General features: G+C 41.3%; 1 protein-coding gene across 3 annotated transcripts in view; it reads right to left on the reverse strand.

The window, feature by feature from the left end:
* The window catches only part of epha3 (eph receptor A3), an 87,815-nt gene that overhangs the window by 60,892 nt on the left and 4,855 nt on the right, over positions 1-22,068 (reverse strand). For all 3 annotated transcript variants that reach the window (XR_011980023.1, XM_072685991.1, XM_072685992.1), the window contains exons 2-3: positions 19,113-19,177; positions 13,200-13,860 (exon numbers count right to left, since the gene is read on the reverse strand). Coding sequence is in view for 2 of the 3 variants with exons in the window: in XM_072685991.1 (XP_072542092.1) it covers positions 13,200-13,860; positions 19,113-19,177 (726 nt within the window). In the remaining variant the exon portion in view is untranslated. The remainder of the gene's footprint in view (positions 1-13,199; positions 13,861-19,112; positions 19,178-22,068) is intronic.

Raw genomic sequence — 22,068 nt, forward strand, 5'->3', positions numbered from 1 at the left:
TTAGGGTTGAGGACAACGCGATTACAGTGGGGTTTCCAGTGGATGAATGTGCTGAATGTAGCGAGGAAATCACAGGGCTATAGGAATGTCCCCCTACTGGGTGCACACATGGTATTCCACTCTGCTTCTCCATGGCCCCTCTGGAGCTACAGCCTGGACAATGAACCCAGCAGAGCCCAGGACCGCTCTTATTGGTGTGGGATCACAGAGCTGTGTCAGAGAGCACTGGGCCTTGTAACTCGCCTGGTGAACTAGTGTGCCATGCACTCCATATGTTCCCCAGAATGAGAAAACAGTAAAGTTTCACATCAGGTTTTTTTTTTTTTTTTTTTACTAATGATGCTTACACTTCATTAAAATAATGAACATGTATTTGAACAGGTTTAACAGTGCCATAAATAGAGCCTGGAGTAGATTCAGTGACCCAGTGCGTCAAATGGCGTGAGAGCAGGCGATGATGATAAATGCCATCTATTTATTGCCATGGATCTCACTTAGTAAAAATGTTGGCTTTGGATGAACTCCCCTCTGCTCCGCTGATGTATTTCTGGACCTCCTCTGGCATTGATTTATCCTAAATACAGGCTAAACAGCAGCAATCATAATTAGGCCAATTAAAATGATGAGTAATAAGGGTGCCAATTCTTCATACACCTGGAGACAATTTTCTGATGCTTCATACACTATAGTGCAATAATTACCATTGATCCTGAGCATGCAATTTCCATTTGCGCATTGTTCTTCAAACTGCATCTGTAATTCACGCTGAACAAACAACAGCATTCCCTTCACAGTCTATGAGGTAGAACTTACAACAGAGTACACATTTTAGCCCTGCATTATGGTGCATTACATTACAGACTCAGTAGCTGATCATACTACAATCACAACACTGCCATATATTAATTCATTAAATAGAAGAAAAAAAACAATACTCATTTAAAGCACAATTTAAACAAAGTAAAGCCTCTAAAGAGCAATCACTGGTTCTGAGTCTGCATGTTTAATTTATGATTTGGTGATTAACACATTTTTGCTATAATCATATGCAACATGATCTTATATCTCCGTTAGCGAGGAATTTGCATGGTAACGACATGCAAATGACACAGAGAAGTAACCTTTCCTTATCTATTTAAATGTTAATCAATCTATTAATTGGTTTGTCCTCATTAAGCTTGGCAAGTTGGCAATGTCAACCTCCACAATTATAACCATCACAGGATTACTCTTCACTCAATTAAAGTCCTATGGTTGAAATATTGTAAACGTGATTTTGTCTGTGTGCATGGACTAAAAAAAAAGTGTGTTACATGCTCTAAATGTTCTGCTACCTGTTCTGCTTCCTAATCCTCTGACTGCTCGCAGTGCCATCCAACAGTGAAATGCAGAGGCTCACCTAATTAGTGACAAGAACATCCATACATTCAGTAATTAAAGATGGCTATTACTTGATTCACAGACATTTATATCTGTAATGTGGGCTGGTTTTAGCTGTGTAAGCGGGATGATCTTTTTACAGGAGGAAATTAAGTGTGTCTGATGTCATTGTTTTACTGTGCTCTGGGAGAAAGTCTTTTCTTTGGCATTCTAATCTCTGAGCATAACAATAAATGTGCACAGTCTTTAAGCATTAATTGTGCATGGCGAAGTCTCAGAGAGTGGCCCTTGGCAGAGAACTGACATTCCTGCGGCAAGCCCTGAAAATGAGGAGAGGGTGGTGATGGACAAATAATTGCACGTTTGAGTTCATCAATTCCGTCCACCACGTTTGTTTGAGACTGCCTGCAGATCTATCTTGTCAATCAAAACCAAAAGAGCACATCATGGCCCGAACTCTTCTGAAAAAAGGATCAGTTACCTTCCTTTAATAAAGCAGGCTTAGTGTACGTATAGGGTGCCAGCACAGTATACAGTCCTATACTGTAGACAAGTATCTCCATAAACCCAATAACTAGGTTGTCCATGAATTCAGTTCTCTTCTGTTTTACAAGTGCCTCTCTGGTGGATCTGAACTGGGGGAAAAAATGTTGGGAAAAAGAAAAGGTAGGATGAAAATGTCCTCCACTCAATTTCACATGATGGGTATATTAATCTTAGTTGACTGTCCTTTGTGGCATTTCACGTCCCTACGGTCCCTTGCCCAGGCCATATGTGTTTAAAGACACATCTCTCACACAGTGGCTTGCTGAAAGGTCACTGCTCATCTCAAAGGCATCCCACAACCTTTAAAGGTCTTCTCTTTTGTCCCCTCTTTAAGTGGCAGACACATCAAAGAGCTCCTGTTTGGAGCTTCTCACCAAAGCTAGATTACAAGTTCTGATCTGATGGCTGAATTAAAGCACAACGAAGCCTTGGGGTCTGGGCTTTATAGCACTGCTTGATAGCATCGCCACAGAACATCTTCCACCCAAAAAAACAGCCAGCTCTGTTGAGTCTCGGCTCAGACTCAGGGCTCCTGGCTTTCATCATCCTAAGCCCCAGAGCGCAGCGTTTTCCGGGTAGGCATTGTAGCCTCCACGCACTGCTGCCCTGGAAGATCCACTGTTATGCTTGGCATTCAAGGTGGAGAGCCTGCTAAAAGGTTGAAGAGCTGTGCAAGTGCACCGGAGCCTGAAATGCTTTAATAAGCTGAGGGTGCAGAAACTGTGGTCTCTCTGGAGAGATGCATGGACTCACCGGGCCGATCTACACTACAATGTAAAGCTATAGTATAGAGCCTTTCCTTTGATCTCTTGGCCCTCAGCAGCATGTTCCCACTTTCCAGCGCTGCCCCTGAATGCAACACCTGTTGCTTGTTACCTGCAATTACTGTATCCATAGAAATACTTCCTGGGTAAGGTCTTGCCACCATTCCAGCATGCAAGTCCCAGCCTTCCAAACTCTGTATTTCAAGTTCCATATTCTATTTTGCAGTGTTTCACATTTGTTGTTTTGTTGAACATGCGTCCTCTGAGAATTTTATTAGGACCTAAAATTGTGGCCTATCCCCAATTATAGCCTGAAAGAATGTCTTCTGAGTCTATCCTTACCTGACCAAAAGCAGAGTGTATCTAATCAAAACCAGACCGTGGGCCCACAAAATTCTGTTTGAACTCTGAATTGGCCAAATAGCACTCCCATTCCTAATGAAACTGGCTAAATTACCGTAGCGACAATGATAAGTTACCTACTGACAACGACAGCTATCATCAGATTACCAGCAACAAAATATAAAACAAGAGCAACACAAACCACTCTAGCCTGCCCAAATGAATTATAACTTGACTATGACTAAGTTAAGAAAAGTAAGAAGGAAAAAAAAATGTACTGTTAAAAAACTTTTGTTTTTTTCTATGGTTCTTTCAAGAACAATATCTGTAAATATCTGAGATGTGTGAGAATACCTTTTTAAATGTAAAGAATATGTACATAATGTAAGGTTCTATATGATTTAAATGTTTGATAGTACAATAGTACAATGACCATTTAGGAAGCTTTTAGGACTAGAAGAAAACACTAAAGTAAGGGAAAATGTAGGCTTAAAGTCATTAATGGTGGGAGAAAGCCTAACATGGAATTGTAACCCAAGCCAAGCCCGACAATTATCTAATAAATGATGTCCAAACCCAACCAAAACCCAATGTGAATAGCTGGGTCTTGTTGTCTCCTTGATACTGATCTCAGTTTTGCTCTCTCTGTCTTTCTTTCTCTCTCTCATGCTCTCTCTCACTCTCGGACACTCTTGGACCGGGCCTAGTCCTGCATTCCTTCTTATAGTGGAGTTTTTCTCCTGTGACTGCCATGTTTGACCTGAAACCATGAAGAAAAAAAAAAAACATCTGGGCACATGACTGAGAACTTACTCTGTGTTGCCAATGTAACAATCTCATGTAACATAATGTTCAGCAAAAGTAAAGGCCATTAGAATAACAAAAAGAGGGAACAGGGTGGAAAATCCTCCATACTCCAGGTTTCCCAGCAACATAGACGAGGAAGCTGCCCACTACTATTATTATTCTTTCTGCATTCATATTGTATTTCTCCAAAAACCCAATACACAGTAAGAAGATCATTACTGCACTCACCTACTGAAAAGAACAGTCTTGGAGAGGGTGTTCAGATATTCAGAGAATCTCTGTTGCTTGGAGCCTTCCAGCTCACAGTTGTTGATCGGGGCACAGCATGCCCACTTAATCACATGGACACTGGGAGCTATCCCAGGGGGCTTAGCGAGAAGCAGATATAGAAAAAAGTATGTGTGGGGGCCCATGGGACACAGCCACAAAAACACACCATGTACTCATTTACAAAAGAATAAACAAACACTTGCAAAACAATAGCTTAATGCTATTAAGCATTTTCCTCACACACCCCACAGTATAAATGATGAAGGCATTGTGATTACTTTGCAAGATAATATACTAACAATAATTCATATTAAAATAATAGTATGTGTTTTGTGTTGCATAGACACTCAGTGCAGCTTTTGAATCATGCCTCGATTATAAATGGGAGTACAAATTAAGGGTTAATGAGAGACAGAGCGATGGCAGGGTTAATGCTATAGCAACAGCACTAACATCATTCCCTCCTCTCTGATTTACAACAGTGTCCTGCCTAAGCAGATAGTGTTTTCTACAGCGCTGTGGAAACAAATCACAGCAGAGAGCTTACAATCCTACCACCTACCGCCTTGATGAAGATGAAACGCTTGAGACAAGCAAAACAATCCCAGCGCCGACTTCAAAGTGCAAGGTCAAGGACTCCAGCTCGGTCAGCGTGCGTCCTACAGAAGGGCCAGGGGGAATCCAGGCAGTCCAAATGACAAAGTGGATGGTCTTAGAGCGGAAGGTCTAACATACAAATACCAGCCTGGCCTCATATTGTTTTAAAATAGCCTCCCTCACTAGGAGAAGTGTCAAGCTAGGGTTATGATGGTGGAGGAATTTAGAGGACAGAGTGCTCGGATTTGCCCTCTATTTGAAGTTGTGCATTTCACAACACACACTGAATGTGAAGTCTCTGATGTTCCTTGCTCCGCTCGTCTTTTAGCCGAACAACATCAACTTACCATTCTTCAAACATGTGAGAGCAATAGAGGAGCATACCAGCCTAAGTGGAGTTAATTAACAACATTCCTGTCAAATGTGAAATATGAATTCAGTGAAAAAGCAGACATGCAGTGCTGAAAGAGACCACCATTGTGTTTGCACTAGTGAATGGTCCACTTCCCCCTGCGCAGAGCAAGTGAGGGGGGGGTGGGGAGTTGGTTGGGCCTGAAGTGGGCCTGCAACACTGGCTGTCAGAGAGGCCTTGTCCTGCTGTCAGGCTAGCACTGCGCTCATCGATCACAGTCACACCCCCCTCCAGCCCACGTCCCATCCACCACCGGGGGTCCATCCCAAATAAACAGCCCAATCCAGTGCTTGCATCTGCAGCCTGGGGCTCGCATTCCTAGGCCTGTGGTTACCATCTTTGAAGTAAAAAAACACCAGGCCCGCCTCAGAAAGAGCGCGCTATCCCGGCCCATTCCTCTCCGAAACTTGTTCTGAAGATGTGGAAGGTGAGGCGATGAAGGAACAGTTGGAAAAGCAAACACGCTTTTGATGAGGTGAAAAGACTCAGCCTGGCAAACCCTGGAGACAGTGCCGGGACCCAAAGCAGAGGCCCAGACACTCCACCCATAGCACCCACTGTGCTGCTAGGTTCTCTTCACCATAATTAATTCCTAGGTCAGGTTTTGAGAGTGGCGTCTTCGATGAAAAATGCAGTGTTTGTGAACTCACACTGTTATTTAGACTGAGCCTTTCCCACAAGAATCCCCCTTAGCTGATGCATGTGCTGTGGGGGTTTCTCAGATTTAATTAGTTTTTGTTATATAAAGTGGAATGATGAGATTTTCAAAAGTCAAATATCTCCTTGGGTGTTTACTTGGAAGCATCAAGAAAATGCAGAAGCCCACAAAGACCACAGAAAATAAATAACTCACTGCTGAATTGATTTATTTGTGGGGATTAAATTGAACTTTTCACACCATAACAAGACTCTTTCAGTTTTGTAACTGGGTTACATGGGAAACATGACTGACCCAAATAAACAAAAATCATCATATTCCCCTTGTCTTGATATCATCTATGGAAATCACATTGCTAACAGAATTAAAGAATTATTCTTGCCTTGACCAGTTTGGATTTCAAAGCCTTACAGCGAGTCCATCCTGAAATAATCTCACTTCAATTTGCCCATGGAAAATGTCAAGCCATATTCTTTATGGTGGAAAATGCTTTGGGGTCGGTGGAAAAGCAGCTAGAAAAATACTCGGGGAGTGAGTGTCCCCTAACTTTAAATTGATAGAAAAACCAAATGCAATGAGTCAGAGGTACAATAATGGCTTCCATCTGGGACCTGACCCCAGTTTATGAAGGATAATTCCAGCATAAAAGGCCCAAAGCAAACCTGGCAATAACTGCACTCTAAAGAACAAAGTCACCAGCCTGATGTATGAGTAGGCAGTGTGTCCTGCAAAGGTGTCAAACAATTACCATACGAAGTAGAGACACAAATAACCTGCCCTGCAGTCCAAGGCCATGAGTCAAAGCCTGACTAATTCAGCCTGGGCCTACTGGGGCAGAAAAAGCCAGAGGAGGCATAGTGACTGTGAAGTGAGTAAACCCTAAAACCTAGCCACTGCTCCCTCTAGCACACGCTCTCACACACACTCTATCTCCTCCCTGACTCCAGCTAAATGCCAGCAAATTCAACATTCGTGGGTCAGGGGAGATTGGATCAGGTCTGAGTTCATACAACAAAGCAATACAACACAAACCCTGAGCTGCGCAAGCCAGCTCAGCAACCAAACTCAAATCACAGAAACTTACTTTTGTGGCAATCTGTGCTTCTTTAGTGGGTCAGCATAAATGATAGCACTCTGCGCTCTGCTTTTGGCCTCTTGTTCCAAAAGCAGGAGATCATAATCCGGAGAGCTGTTTCTGAAGAATATGCACAATATAAACAAGCTTTAGAGGCAGTCACTCTTTATCACATGGCCAGGAAGCTATGCTTATTCCAGTTCTGGTATACGGCACTCACAACTACACACATATAATCTTTCAGTCACGAGCCGAACTTCCGAAGATGATTTATTGTGAGGGTGAGACTAAGTGTTATGGCAACCAACATAGTCTGAACAGAAAACAAACCAGTACTTAGACAGTCAGTGAAGCCAATAGCCTGTGTTTAACATGTAACATGTGTTCTTACAGATTCCAGTTAAATCCACTCAAATTCTGCTTTCTATCTAATCCCTCAATCGACGTGTTAATCAAAAACATACAGGAAGCAGAGATCTAGCTGATTTGTAGCAGTTCTGTCTGTACAAGAGTCCCCTTCTTTGAAAGTAACAGTAACCAGTGCATTCCCTAATAAAGTTAAGTGAATATTTGTCCCTCAACGTTGAGCAAAAACAGGCCTGGTCAGAAGCCCCGTTTGGGCTTCTCATTATTGCAAATAGCCCCAGCAGAGCTCTGGATGAGGATGAAGCCCTGGAAGCTCTGCAACCTCAATAAGCAGAACATCTCACACACCGTTTTTCATTCCATGTGGGAGCACTTTGGCCATTCCAAGGCTTTGCCATTGTTTAGGAGTAATGATGTGGACCGTCAGCAGTGGGATGACATGTAGTGATGTCTTGACAACATACATGAACGCTGCAAGCTTGTCTGAGAGGGAACAGAGGGAAAAGCATTTAGAGAGAGGGCGGAGAGTGATAGAAAACACGTGGCATGTGATCGACGCCTAGGCACGCAAAAGACGGCCTTTGATTCTCCAGCCAGGACCATCAGCCACTGGGGCTGAGCACCGCCACTCCAACCACCTCACAGAGCATCAGTGGAGACTCAAAGATGGAAAAAACGACAGACACTCTGGCCTTCTGCTCTGAACACACTCTCCACTGAGGATCCTTTAGCCTAATTCTGCTTGGGGTATTACTACTGTCACTATTGGTTACACTTTTATGACTGGTGCTCATAACTGCGCAAAATGAGAATATGTCTGAATGAATATCAATCACGACTCAAAGGTCGTGGGCATGGAGGGGGTTGGGGAAGGAGGCCAAGCTCTTTACGGAGGACCCAGAGTTTTATTTTGCTTTGGTGCATCATTAATTGTGTCCGCTGCGCTGAGCATAAAACTAGTCAAACCGAGCGCCCGGGGAGTTCAGGACTTAACAATCAGCATGTGAGAATTAATGAGCTCCTCTAATATGAAACAAACCAAGGCGAGCAAACACAGCCTCCTCCTGAGCAGGCTCTAGGCATTACAAAACTCACCGTCATTATCACAGAAAATCACCAGTCCCCAAAGTAGAACTCTCACGTAGAAATCTATTAAGAGTTCTCAGTGAAGCAACTCATTTCTCATGTTCAAAAAATGAACATCTAAAGTAGAACTGCTTCTGCTGAATGGACACATTTTGAAGCACACAGTTTGAAGATATCATCCTTTCAGTCTTTACTTTAATGTAAGGAGAACTTCTCATCTCCTCACAGATGAAGGCAAACAATAGAAGTAAAGCAGGGCCAGAAGCCTGAGACAGTGCATCACACAAACAAGATCAGTGCTCAAATCTCCTTGAGAAGTAAGAATAGTGTCAGTGTGCATTAAGCGCAGTCCTCCGACCCAGCACCTTTCATCCAGCAGGGCTTTAAGAGCTTGTTAAAATAACCCATTGCGCTTTCTTCGGCAGCATTAATAAGATCTGATAACTAATCAGGGATAGCAAGCGTGAGGATTGTATATCCCGGTAAATCCAGGAGGAATGTAAACCATTGCGACTCCCAAAGGAGCCCTGTGGCAGCTGCGAACATGGGAAGCCCTGCAAGCGCACACACATCCGGATCACATACTCCTTTTATTTGCTGTTTTAAGATCAAATTATGGTTAAAAGAATTTCACACACATCTTGGACAGTTCGTGCGCTCTGTTTCGTTATGATAACAGGTCATGCTTTCACGTCACCCGGCGACTTTCTCTGAGTGCACCTTTGCTCTGGCATTAAGGCTAAAGTCAGACTGAAAGCAAACGATCGAGGGTTTTAGGTTCAAAGTGAGGTGAAACGTTTTCACACTGTTATAGGGTTAATGCTGTAGGGTACAACTCCTTCCTGCTGAACAATGAACAACTGAAAATCCAGTTAAGGCTCGCCTCCAGGTTAATTTCTCTCATGATGCTAATAATCAAAGTAACCTTTCATTTTACCAGTGTGAAGTCTCTCTCTCTCTCTCTTTCTCTCTCTCTCTGACTCTCTCCTTCTCTCACACACACACATGTTGAGATGACATCTGGTACAGTGTACACATTAGGTGCAGACTTAAACCCTATACCTTGCATGTGCTTAGTACAGAAAAACAGTTCTTCACTGCTGTGTCAAAGCGGCCCTTATGACTCAGATCCCCAGTCAGAGTGTTGAAATGGAGGTCTACACACCTCAAAATATCGAACAGAGCGACACTCAGGCTCCCTGCAGTAATCAATCCGTTAACACAGCAGGCCTGCAGAGTGATCTCTGCGTTAGGCCCTTCCCCTACAAATGTGGCTATGAGGACGGAGGTGCAGCTGTCACAGTGCGGTAATACAAGCCCTTATTAGTGTCCATTAGCCAGTGCTGAAACTAATAAGAGATTGTCAAACACATCCAAACATTCACAGAAACTCCACACAAATAGTAGAACACTGTAAATGACGAGCTTAATCCAAGAACTGCTGCAATCCCTCACAATCAGTGATCAGGAGGATGCTGCACAAGGCTCCAATTACTGGATTACTTCAGACAATATAACTACTATAAATCACAAAAGGATTTGTCCCATCGTCCACTTTTTCACACATTTACTCATTTACCTGTTCATTCATTTATTCACTCACTCCATATAACTCACTCACTCATTCATTCACTCACTCACTGACTGACTCTGCTTGTCTTGTCTTCATCACGCACATCAAAGTAACACAATGAATCACTTGTCAGGCGCCTGTTTCTACACGCCACAAATGGGTGTTGGGATTGATAAATAGTTTGAAGCAGTCACCTTCAGAGGCATCAGGCTCTTGCCAAACCACAGGCTAGAATACTGGCCAGCAAAAATGCATGACCACGCACAACTATTTGAAATGTATGGTCAGGCTTCAGACATCAGCATTTGTATTTAGTTTCACTGGAAGAGTCATTTTGGCTGCTCCTACAGTTCACTCCACTCACAGAGTAAAATGAGAAAGGAAAAAAAATGCATGTGTTTCATATGATTTGCATTTGATGAATAATAGGTTTGAAAAGGTTTGAAAAAAAAGTCCACACTAAAAACTGTGTGAAAATACTTCTCAATAATAGTTGTATATTATTAGCAATAATTATTTACAGTTAGAATAATATATTGTTTATAGTATTTTCATAAATATTTTTACATTAATTATAAAAATGGATAAGTCTAAACATAAAATATGTCTAAAACATAACAACAATACATAATTATCATTCAAAGCATATACTAACTTCTTAAAAATAGTATAATTGTTAATAATAATAATAATAATAATAATAATAACATGGACATTTACTGGATTTATTTATTATTATAGTGTAAGTTATCACACTGCTTTAATGATTATGAAGCATTCTGACATTAGAAAATTGAGTACACTGAATATATACAATTACTACAATATACAAAAATATTGATTGCACTGAATTCAAACTGACTAACTTTCTGAAGTCAATAACTAGTAATGTTAATTTAATATTACATTAAGGGATGCACCAAAATGATAACTCAATGGCAATATCTGATATCACACATACCTGCTGACAGTGATAATTCAATAAATCAAATAAATAATATAAAATAAGATAACTGCAAATACTGTATAGCTTATCTAGATAAAATGCAAATACTATATAGCTTATACAGATACAAATGCAGATGTTATAGCATATGTATATAAATTAAAGATATTTTATAGCCTTCACAGACAAAATGCAGATATTTTTAGCATATACCAATTAAATGATGATCTTTTATAGCATATACTAATGATATGCAGATATTTTAGAACATATAAAGATAAAATGTAGATATTTTATAGCCTTTACAAATAAAATCCTGATATGTTATAGCATATACAGATTTTATCATAAGGCAGTCTAGTTTTACTGACCATGTACCACATGTTGTTGCACAAATCCTTGCCGTCTTCATTTTTGCACTTTTTGACATTAGTTAAATCAAGTAATTGTTCTTTACATTTTGTGACAATGTCATAATATATGGACCAATAGAAATGCTTTGAAATTCTGCAATAAAACTGTTTACTCTGTAAGGAAAGTTTTTTCTTTCTCCTGTGAAGTTTCTATTTAGGAGATTCAAAGTTTTTGTGTGAAAGCAACAATGTACTTCATCTAAAATCAGTATTTATTTTTCAATGCTAATGGAACGAATGCTTCTAGTTTTTTTTTTTTTCTTTTTGACCTTCATATTGTGTGAAAATGTCCTAATGCATAGGCTAGTAAAAATGGTCCACAATTGCAGGGCATTAATGTACATTAAAAGCTAACAATTGTCCTGTGAAGCTTTTCCTGTAAAGCTATTTTGGAGGTAGGATGTTTTGTTCCAAACGTGATGATACAGAAGCCATTTAGTTAAAGTATATAAACTCTCAATATGAGACAGCAATTAAAAAAGGGCCAGATTCATGGTCCTTAAATGTGCCAGATCTGAGTTCATGGTCCTTAAAATTGCCAGATCTCAGTCCATGGTTCTAAAAAGCAACAGATCTGAGTTCATGTCCTTCTATAACCCAATTCCTATCCATCAATTACATGCACAATAACAGTAAAAGTTGTTCTGGTCAAGTACCGCACTGCACTAATGAGAAAAACACTTTTACAACATCCAGCTAAAGAGCAACAGTATGCTGGATTGGCAGTGCGAGATGGGAGCCACAAATCTCATCATTTTCTTATCACATATGGGAGTTAGTGTGTTTCAGACAGGCCCTTGATCAAAACATGCTCATAGCCCCTTCAGCAGCTGTTCCACATATACTATTCCATATCTCTATTTCCAAGGCAGGCTCACACATGTACATACACTCTTCAAAACGAATGGCTTCCAATCATCGATACTCGCATATCCATGAGTACTGTGGAGTACAAAACAACATACCAAAAATCCCAAACATCTCAGGGCCCAGTTGGAGCAGAGAAGAGGCACACAGAGCACTTCATGAGCTGTAGTGATTTCTCTTGGGAGACGGCTTAACTCAAATAATACCACAGACAGGGCTGAGTCTCTGGCAAGCCAGCTGCCAGCCAATTTATTATCAGCCCTCTCAACCACAGCTTCTCTCACAATTATACATGCCAGCCAAAATATACGGCTTAGTACACATACTTTAAAACGCCTCTGCCTATAATGAACTTCTCCATCCAAACTTGAACATTCTTACTTAATCTGCCGATGTAAAGTGGCACACAAAACACTAGCCATACACATCTGTTTCCAAACCTGTACAGGAACATGAAACATTACCCTTCCTAATCCCTAGATTGCATTCACAAAACCAACACAGTGCAGAGTACATTTAGGAAAACCCCCAGAAAACACACACAAACACACGCACACACAAAGACACCTCCCACCCTGCTGTCTTGAATGCCAAACACATATCCATTCTGTGTGTCTCCTGACGAGGTGATACAGAGAAGTGTTTCACGAGCTTAACTACTTCAAGCTGCTCTTTGTGGACGCCTGCACCACAGATCTATTCCCTGACTGCTGGACAGAGCACTCATGTTCCCCTCTCCCAAGCACACACCCGCAATGGCTGACAGATCAGAGGTGTGTCTGTATCTCTGTGAAGGAGGGGGGGCTTTTTGCTCTCCAAGCAGAGGACAAATTCACCTCTCCCAGGAGTTTAGAAACATTTACATTCTCAGCTAAACAGCCAACCTCAGTTTGATGTTGCAGACAATGAGTAAATGAGTAGAATAAACAAATGAATTGAAATGAATGGAATTCCAGCAATAGATTCTGGTGTCCCATTTACAGCCTTGTCCACAGTATTGGTGCTAGTACATTACACACTGATGAAAGGGAGAAAATGGGCCGTGAAATGAAAGGCACTGCATGGGGAAAAGAGAGTGAGAGGAGAAGAGACTATACCTTGACAGGTAACTCCCCGGTCCTCGTAACCAATGTTACACAGACATCTCCCAATGGGTACCAGCCATTCTCCCTCTGTGCTACAGTACATTTTGGGTGTGTCCTCTTCCTTGGAGTTGTTGACGCAAGAGCCCCTCACTTCTACTAATGACTGAGTGTCCATGGGCACCGTGTCGGGGAACATGGCCAGGTTCCTCACTGTAAAAGGGCATTTCTTAAAGTATACTCGAACAGACACCAGGGCCACACAGGCCCCCACATCCTGGAAGGCCAGGTAAAAGCCTTTCTTGGTGACCGGACCCACCTCTCGCACTTCTGTGTTGAGTTTAAGGATGCGATCACCCAAGTCCATCTGAGTAAAGCTCTCATCGGCTGCGATGGTGTCTATTTTAGAGAACTGGTGCTCACGGAACTTACTGCCCTGGTCCTCATCCGTCTCCAGGTAGTGCAAGTTAAAGGTCTCTTTGCATGTCCCCAGCACAAGGGGGATACTGTTGCAGTCTCTCAAGGTGAACTTGAGCTCCACATAGATCTTCTGGGCAGAATTGCGAGGGATCCAGTTGGTCCTCAGCCAGTTGTTCTGGCTATACTCCATCACATTGCACACCTGGAAAGTCCGGATAGGTGTGTAGTGCTCATCCACTCCACTGATCTCCTCCCACTGGGAAAAGAGAAAGGGAGCATCGTTAGCCAGCTGAAGGACACATCAATGAAACCAATGACATCTGAGTTTCAATGAAACACTAGCCTATAAAAATAGAAACACAAAGATAGGATCATTTGTTAGTCCAACAACAGTGACATTAAGTTAAAATGAATGGCCTCAAATAAAAATGTTCCTCTTTCTGAATAATTAATGTGAAACATAATGAATAGGCCCTGCCACTTAGAACACTCGCTGCTGCACAGCGTGTTTGGTCATGTATGGCGTCCATAATCACACTGCAGCCAGAATCATGTGGCCCTCAGGTTTAACATACACAAGGTAGAATAAATGATGAACTGAGAAACTGTGTTTCCTATTACAATAATAGAACACTGTCTGTCTTTCTTTCAGGCTGAAGTTTATAAAAGCTCTTGGCCGAGTTAAGCACGCTCTCTTTAGCGGCCATGAGCTGTTCATTACCAGGCAGAACAAGTGTGCCCTCAGACTGAAGAATTGCCTATTTGTGTTTCATCTGTGGCAGCGGTTAATGAAACACCCACGAAAGAGTTTGAAGACAGTTTTATTTCCACACATGCTTGGTCACAACAGCTTAGAGGAACTCTTGAAAATTTATATGCATCATTTTTTATCACAGGTTTCTCATGATGGCCATACTGTATGTTTTAGGCACTGATTAAATACAGAAATGTAAAAACACGTCATGCATTATACAGCTGTCTTTTCAGAAAAGTTCACTTTAAACAAAAGCTCAAACAAAAGCTCTTGATTAAGAAGTCAGAGCTTTGGCTTGTCCACGATCATCGTCAGGAAAGGACACATAACACACATGTCAGAGATTTATAAATACTCTGACTCTTTAAACTTTGCTCCAACAATCAGCAGTCATGGGCTTCTCTATGCAGATCACTATTACTCAAAAGAAAATAATTGATGCCCAAAAAGCAAGTGGAAATACAGTATAAGAAAGCATAATTATCTCATTGAGCAAAGGGCACTTTTTTGGTAGCTGAGAGACAGAATCATCACTAAAAGTGAAGGAAGCATGTAAACTGACGTAGTAGAGTAATGTTACTAGATTTTACACAAATATGATTTGGGTACACAACGTTATGCAGTTCTCAGGAGCGTTATCCTGTCTGCTTCACTTCAAGTTAAATACTGCAGTCAGCAATCAAAAGAGCTTCACAATGATTTTAAGGTGATGATTAATGTGTAATTGCTAAATATTGTTACTTTAACAGACAAAGATTTGCTTCAGGACTCTGATTCTTAAAAAATGAAATATTTAAAAGCAGTCTTGTTTGAAATATTGGAAATCTGGTAATCCTTTATGCACTTAGATATTCACAGGAAAATCAATTTTGGCCAGGGATGTCCAAACTTTTGCATGCCAGATATGATGTTATGCGTATCTTATATGGAGGACTGAACTCCACTAATTATTGTGTTTAATGCCAGATGTTCTTTATTTCTGAGTTCTGTGGATAGAACTCAAGACTGAGAGCAAAACCCTTTCTTTGAAACAGCAGCAACAGTTTTCCTGGCTGACAGGCTTGTATGGTAAAGTGCAGTTTGTTCAATTTGGAGATCCAAATGAGGTGTTAAGACCACAGATGAATGAAAACTCTTCTTAATATCACGTGTTTATGAATTTCCAAGTGGACAACTACACTGTGAAGTGAAATATATCATTGGAAAGTTCAGGTGGTGATTTGTCTAAGTTACTTTCATTGCATGAGGTATTTTGTGAATTGCCAAGTTGTGCTCAACATTGTAGCTGATGCCCCAAATGAAATCCAGGTGCTTGGGCTGCAGTACATTATCATATTGCAAAGAATGACTGTGCTTAGACCATGGCTGCCAAAGCAAATGAAATGTCATATATGATGTGTAGATCACACACTTGAGAATAGCATATTACATGAACTGTCTGCTGCCACGTATGACATCATCATGGCACAGGCCCTCCTACTGTAGCACCCTTTTTAAAGTGTACTGCTGAGTTCAACAGAGTTCTCACCGCGTCTTCAGCCTGGATAATTCCTTTACCTGTTCCTCGGAGATTGATGATGAACTCTCAGAGCATCAAACTACCACTGGACACACTGTCTGTATGTCTCTATCCCACAGCAGGAGACATCATCTCTCTGCTTTGCAACTTAACGCTCGACAGGCAGAGTGAAGATGACTGTAGGTTTCTCTAAATATCACTTTACAACAGTAATCTCCCTCCAGCGAGGAAAGCAACAGGGAAACGTGGAAATCAGCAGTTGGTGCATTTGGCAGGGCTGTGGCCAAACTCCCCCTGTGTGTACGCTCACTGTGAAGACAGGCCAACTGGTAAATACTTTCGCCTAATAGATTCCCTGGCACTAGTGGACAAAGTGGAGGAGAGCTTATGTTTCAGAGATATGTAATAAAATTATAATCCTCCTCTTTCTCGTATTACAATGGAATTGCATTAGTTAGAGAAGATTGACATTTACGGCTGCTTTCTCCTGGTATCACATGCACATTTCCTGTATACACACACAGGACAAAATTCTCTCCATCAAATCCTGCCCTCTTCATTGTAATGCAAGTGAGGACAAAATTAGAGCCCATTTTGCTTCCAAGATCTCCATTACATGCCTGAGTGCTGACATGCCACAGAGGGCACTGAAGAGTAAAAGGGGTAGATATGCATATGGGTATAATATAGATCTACCAGGAGAAGTAAACTTGGATATGCAATATGGGGCAGCCAGTAACCTTGTGAAACTTTAAAAACCAAACTTTGTGACTCTCCATCAACGCAGAGGGCTCAAAAATGAATGCTGGCAATGGCATTAATGCATATCTAATTAGATTTTGAAGACAGCCTCACAGAATAAAATGAAAAATACAAAACCCATTTCTCTTTCAGTTCATTTTCTGCCACTATATAAAGTGGGTTTGTTGTAACTTATGTACAGCTTGTCATTCTCACACCAAGCCTGGAAACAGTAGAAATGACTACAAATGCTTCTCCAGCTAAAATTTCCTATGCTACGCTATGGTGACAACTGCAACCTATCCGTCAGTGCCTTTTCATCACCGCTTTACGACTGTGGAACCATAACACATTGTGCACTGCCCATTTACCCCACTATGGCCATATGATGTGCTAATCCCAGTTTATACAGCGGCTTTTCTTTGCACTCTGTACAGCTGGACACCTTTCTGTTTTTCTTTCAGAGCGCAGAAGAAATCTGTTATGAGCACTGGACCTCCTAAATGAGTTTGAGTACTTGGTTGACACTATTGTCTTTCCGGGGCTGTGGGCAGTGGGGGACTGAGAAGAAAAATTATAAAGGGAGTTGAGAAATGCAATACGAGAATCGCAGTTCACTGCCTAGTTTGTCTCACTGTATCAGGCCGCAGAGCAGCAGGCGGGACATTCTGGAGTGGCCGGGTCTTGAGCTTCTAGCAGATTATAGAGTTACTCATTATTTCAAACTTTCAAAAAAAATGGAAAGGGGATACTGTTTTCTCTGTACACAGAAACGTCTGTGAAGCCGTGCCGTTCAGTTTTGAAACAAAGTAGAATCTAATTTGCAAAGATTAGCTAGGAGTTTGCGGTGTTGTTCTTTTACCATAAAGCCTGTTCACGTATGCAGCCAAAAATCTCAGTCCATCCACATTTCCTTAGACCTCAAAAGATTTCTTGTCCGCAATCCAAAATGTCCACCATTGCTTGAGAAAAATTCCATAATTTATTCAAGAAATTTATGAGTATATAAAAACAAAGCTAAAGGCATGCTACTGAGGCTGTACGTGGCGTTTTTCCCTTCTAGAGGCGGGCCAGTATTAGGATGCCCAATACACAGCGATGAGGCGTTTCAAATCCCTAATCTACAACAGATAATCAAGCTCTAATCTATATCCCTTCACTTCCCAGCACAGACGATTTCCACTAGGCCAAAGGAGAGCCTCACGCACAGTTAGGCACGGCCTATCGCGGTGCACTGGGTAATCATGGCGCAAACACAGAGTAATCCAGCTGCCGGGAGTAATGAATCCCAGGCTGAGGCCTGATGCAATTTGGAGAGGCCATAATAAACAGTGCTGTATGTTTAAAGAGCTGTCTGCGCCGAGCCGATTTATATTTACTGTCCTTATCTGAGCAGGCGGCCACGCAGGGAGCGTCCGATGGGTTTAGCTCTTAATTTGCTTTAACCGCTCCGATTTGTGCTTACACCGGCAGAAGCCGGTAGGCCCATCCATCAGTGTCAGCGCTGTGCCGGCACATTATTTGAAATCATTTTTGAGGGCAGAGCTCTCAGGGCAAAATGCTTATCGCTCTAAACTAGGTAAAAGTCATAAGTAATTACAGATAATTCACCTTGAGGACTTGATCTTCTGCATAGTCTTTCACCAGTCCTGACAAAGGCACATACAAACTAAATCACAATATTTTCACATTTACCACAATAACCTATCATTCATCTCCCATTCACCTTTATGACTGGTATAAAGATTAACTGTGCGCTTGCAAAACAGAAAGTCTGCTTGTATTTCTTGCTAATTGATATTTGTATGTATCAGTAACAATTATTTTTTTCTTACATTAAACACCTACATACATCATCCTAAACACAGGGTTAATTTTCCCCTTCGTTTTAGTCTACCATTTTTCCTGCACACTAAACTTACGTTTCATATTTTATAGTGCCAACAATAAAAAGAGCAAGAGGAAACCAGATTTGGCAGCTATATGGAGCAAATTACTGGATTACCTTAAGCAACTGCCAACAAGTAATTTTAACACTTAATAAAGTTGTAAGAATTGCTGATTTGAGGAGCCCATGAGGCCAATTCATAGTAAAACAAATAAACACAGCCATTACCGGACACTGTGACCTTCGGGCTTTGACAACAGAAATAAATTAGTCTGGAGACTTTCTCCGTGCCTTAAGGGCTAGCCATTTGTGTGTGTGTGTGTGTTTGGGTCATTTATTAAATGTTATTTTTGGGCATAAATGCTGTAGATATATCTACTGTAAGCACCCTTTGTGCTTAACTACTTCCCCCCTGTTTATTTAGAATAATTATAGCATATTTCATTTTCTCACAATAAAAGAACATATTACAAACATGACAAAAATGATAAGAACAGAAAACAAACATTTAAAATTATTTGGTAAATTGCAGTTACCATTTCTCAATCTCATTTGTAGCCTGTCGCACCGAGCAGCATGAGTATGTGTTAACACTGATATACTTACCCCATGTGACGGATATGATATCCATCCCAGCTCCCCTTGGCTTGCTTTGGAATCCAACAGGTTAACTGCAGGAAAAGAGAAAGAAAGAAGACAAATGAGCATCTATCCCTTGTTAGCCTCAATTACCCTCCCACCCGTGCCCCATGAGACGTGTCCGTTCTGACCAACGGAGTATTTACTCAGCTGCACTACTCTCATGGCACGATCAAATAAAACAAACAGTGGAAGCCTCTCCTCTCAGCAGATCAGGACTCATCCTCCAAATGGCGAAGGCTGGTGCAGCCGTCGGGGTAACTGAGAAAGGTTCTCCACCTCGGGAGGCCAATTCAGCTCCAATCCCTGTCCTGCTGATGGTATAAGGATGCCAGTGGGTGGTGGTGTCTTACATGTCGATATCTTCCCCATCATTTCTTTGTGTTGTTTCACTGATAGGCATCATCAACAAGGCAAGGAGAACACAAATGGCTTCTATTATCTGACAAGCATCAGCCGAATGAAATCCAATATTTCTGATGTCTTGAAAAGATTATAACACAGATTTTCTTGACACACTACATGACGATCTGTGTCTGTCTATCTCTAGTCCAAATCATGTACGCGGCTTTTGCAGGATATTAGAATGCAGGTTTTTATAAATTATATATTTTTTTTAACGAACATCACCTCCATATTCCTATATCCTCACAGCCACATCTTTATTTATTTGTTCATTTACATATATATTTATTTACATATTTTAATTTAGATTTATTTTCTACTATTTAAATTATATTTCAAGCTGCCCTTCACATTGTGTAAATATATATCATAACATAAATATTATAATGTAACTCGGAATTAGGGATGCAAAGATGCAGGAATGTTAATCAATATCAATAACAATAAATAAACATTTATGAAATGTTAACACTGAAGCTACCTACAATTACAGTTAAGTATAAAATTATTTGTATAATTGTATAATTGCAGCAAAACATCAAAAAGAGGAGTAGCCCATCATCTAGACACTCTGCTCTTATGGGGTTTAATAAATACATCCTTGAATACCACTGATGTGTTTATTAAAAAGAATATGGCCCCAATATCATCTTGCATCCCTACTTTGAACAAAATCCCATTACATTAACTTGCATGAAACGTTTTTTTCTGTTGTGATATTACCATTTGGCAGATAATGCTCTACAATACATTGATTAATTCATATATTTAAAGACAAAATTACTTTTACAGCTTGTAAATGAGTAAAGCTAAAGTCCGGAAAGCCGTTGATTTCTCACTCTATCCACAAACCAGAAGGCAAACTAGAGGGTACCTTGGGGGGGGGCAACTCTGGAAGCAATATTGGGCCCTCAAAGAGGAGGGTGAATCTAGGACAAAATGGCTGTCTCCTTGTGGATGTATAAATCATGAGCACTATAGTGCACTATAGGAGCGAGGAGGTGAGTGTCTACAAAGGCACCCTTATTCTACCATCTTGACAAGCTTTTGACATCTCTCTGTCTTTTGCTCTTCTCAGCTTCAGCACTGTTTGATTGAGTGAAGCTCTTGCAGGCACAAAGAGAACAAAGGCTTCGTCGATGTACAATAAACGCATAATCACAGCTGACATGTGGGGCACTCAGCATGGCGCCCATGGCTGGGATTAATCACTATGCAGCTCACTCTCTCTGACGCGCTGGCCAGTAAACATTCAGTCCAGGCAAACTACAAGAGCACAGACACCGGACAAACGGCAAGGACCATGTTAATTTACTTATCAAAAAAATCTGTTGCATATAAACATTTTTTCAGTTAAAGCGCCGTAGACCGTAAACTTTGAAACACAAGACATCGCTCTAGTTCGGCTTGTACAAAATGATAGAGAGCAGTGCCGCTCTGTCCTGGCACACTGTGTGTATCTGAACCTAAAGGGAGAGAGGCCATTATCAGATTCCTGTGCAAAACTCTCAAATAGGGGCCGCACCTGAGAGACAGCCAAACAGCTGGCTGTTCCCATACAGTAGAGTGATTCCTATTAACTGTAATAAAGATATCTGCTTATGTCAGATAATGGCAGCTCACAACCAGCCCCATTGGTTCCAATTTAAATTTCTCAATGAGCCGAGCCAACGTCTCAAATTGAGCCGACCGGGGGAATTTGAGAAGAGAAAATTAGATGGCTACCATTCGTAAAGCAAATTCTCCAGCTGTAGGAGCAGGAAATCACAGCAAGAGACACCACCCAGCCAGCCACCTAGCAGCGTTGCTTCATCAGGCAGTCCTTCTCGACCCAATAACGGCCTGCCTGTGTACGGGAACTGGGCTTATTAATAGCAGTTCCTCTGCCTGTCCATGGGAACAAATAACACAAGGCAAAACAGGTAAATCAATACAGGAGAGAGACAATAATCTAGGATCACAACCACAGACTGCCCATGGGCATCCATTCTCCTGATAAATCATCCCTGCTCCAATAACTATAGTTTTCCTTTCATCAGCACAAGGCACCTTTATCGAACACGTCAGCAGCAGTGAGGAGGAGAAGACAATGTTTTCATTCACTACTCGAAGACGGCCCAGAATAAGACATTAACCCCCTGTGTGTTTACAGTATTTATCTATCTTCTAATTTATATGTTCAGCAATGTATATTTATTATAAACAAAAAAGTGCTTAACATTCAGTTAGTTACTGTATAAAGGCTGAGAGAGAACCATATGGCTCTCAAAGGACGAGAAAGACTTTTTCTCAGCTTTCCATGACCTTCACCCTTCTCAGGTAGCTAATTAAATCTGTTATTAAATTAAAATGGGAATCAGTAGACTCAGGTGGTGTAACACCTCAGAAGCGTAGTCCAAGGGGACGGGGCATGCTGAGGCCTGGCTTTATTAAAAGCTGATTGTGAGTGTGTGGGACACATGGTGGAGTTGGGGATTATTTTTCAAAGGATTTCAGAGAGGAGCAGAGGACGGCTCGG

This window comes from Salminus brasiliensis, chromosome 8 (genome assembly GCF_030463535.1).
Source record: "Salminus brasiliensis chromosome 8, fSalBra1.hap2, whole genome shotgun sequence".
Classification (NCBI taxonomy): Eukaryota; Metazoa; Chordata; class Actinopteri; order Characiformes; family Bryconidae; genus Salminus; species Salminus brasiliensis.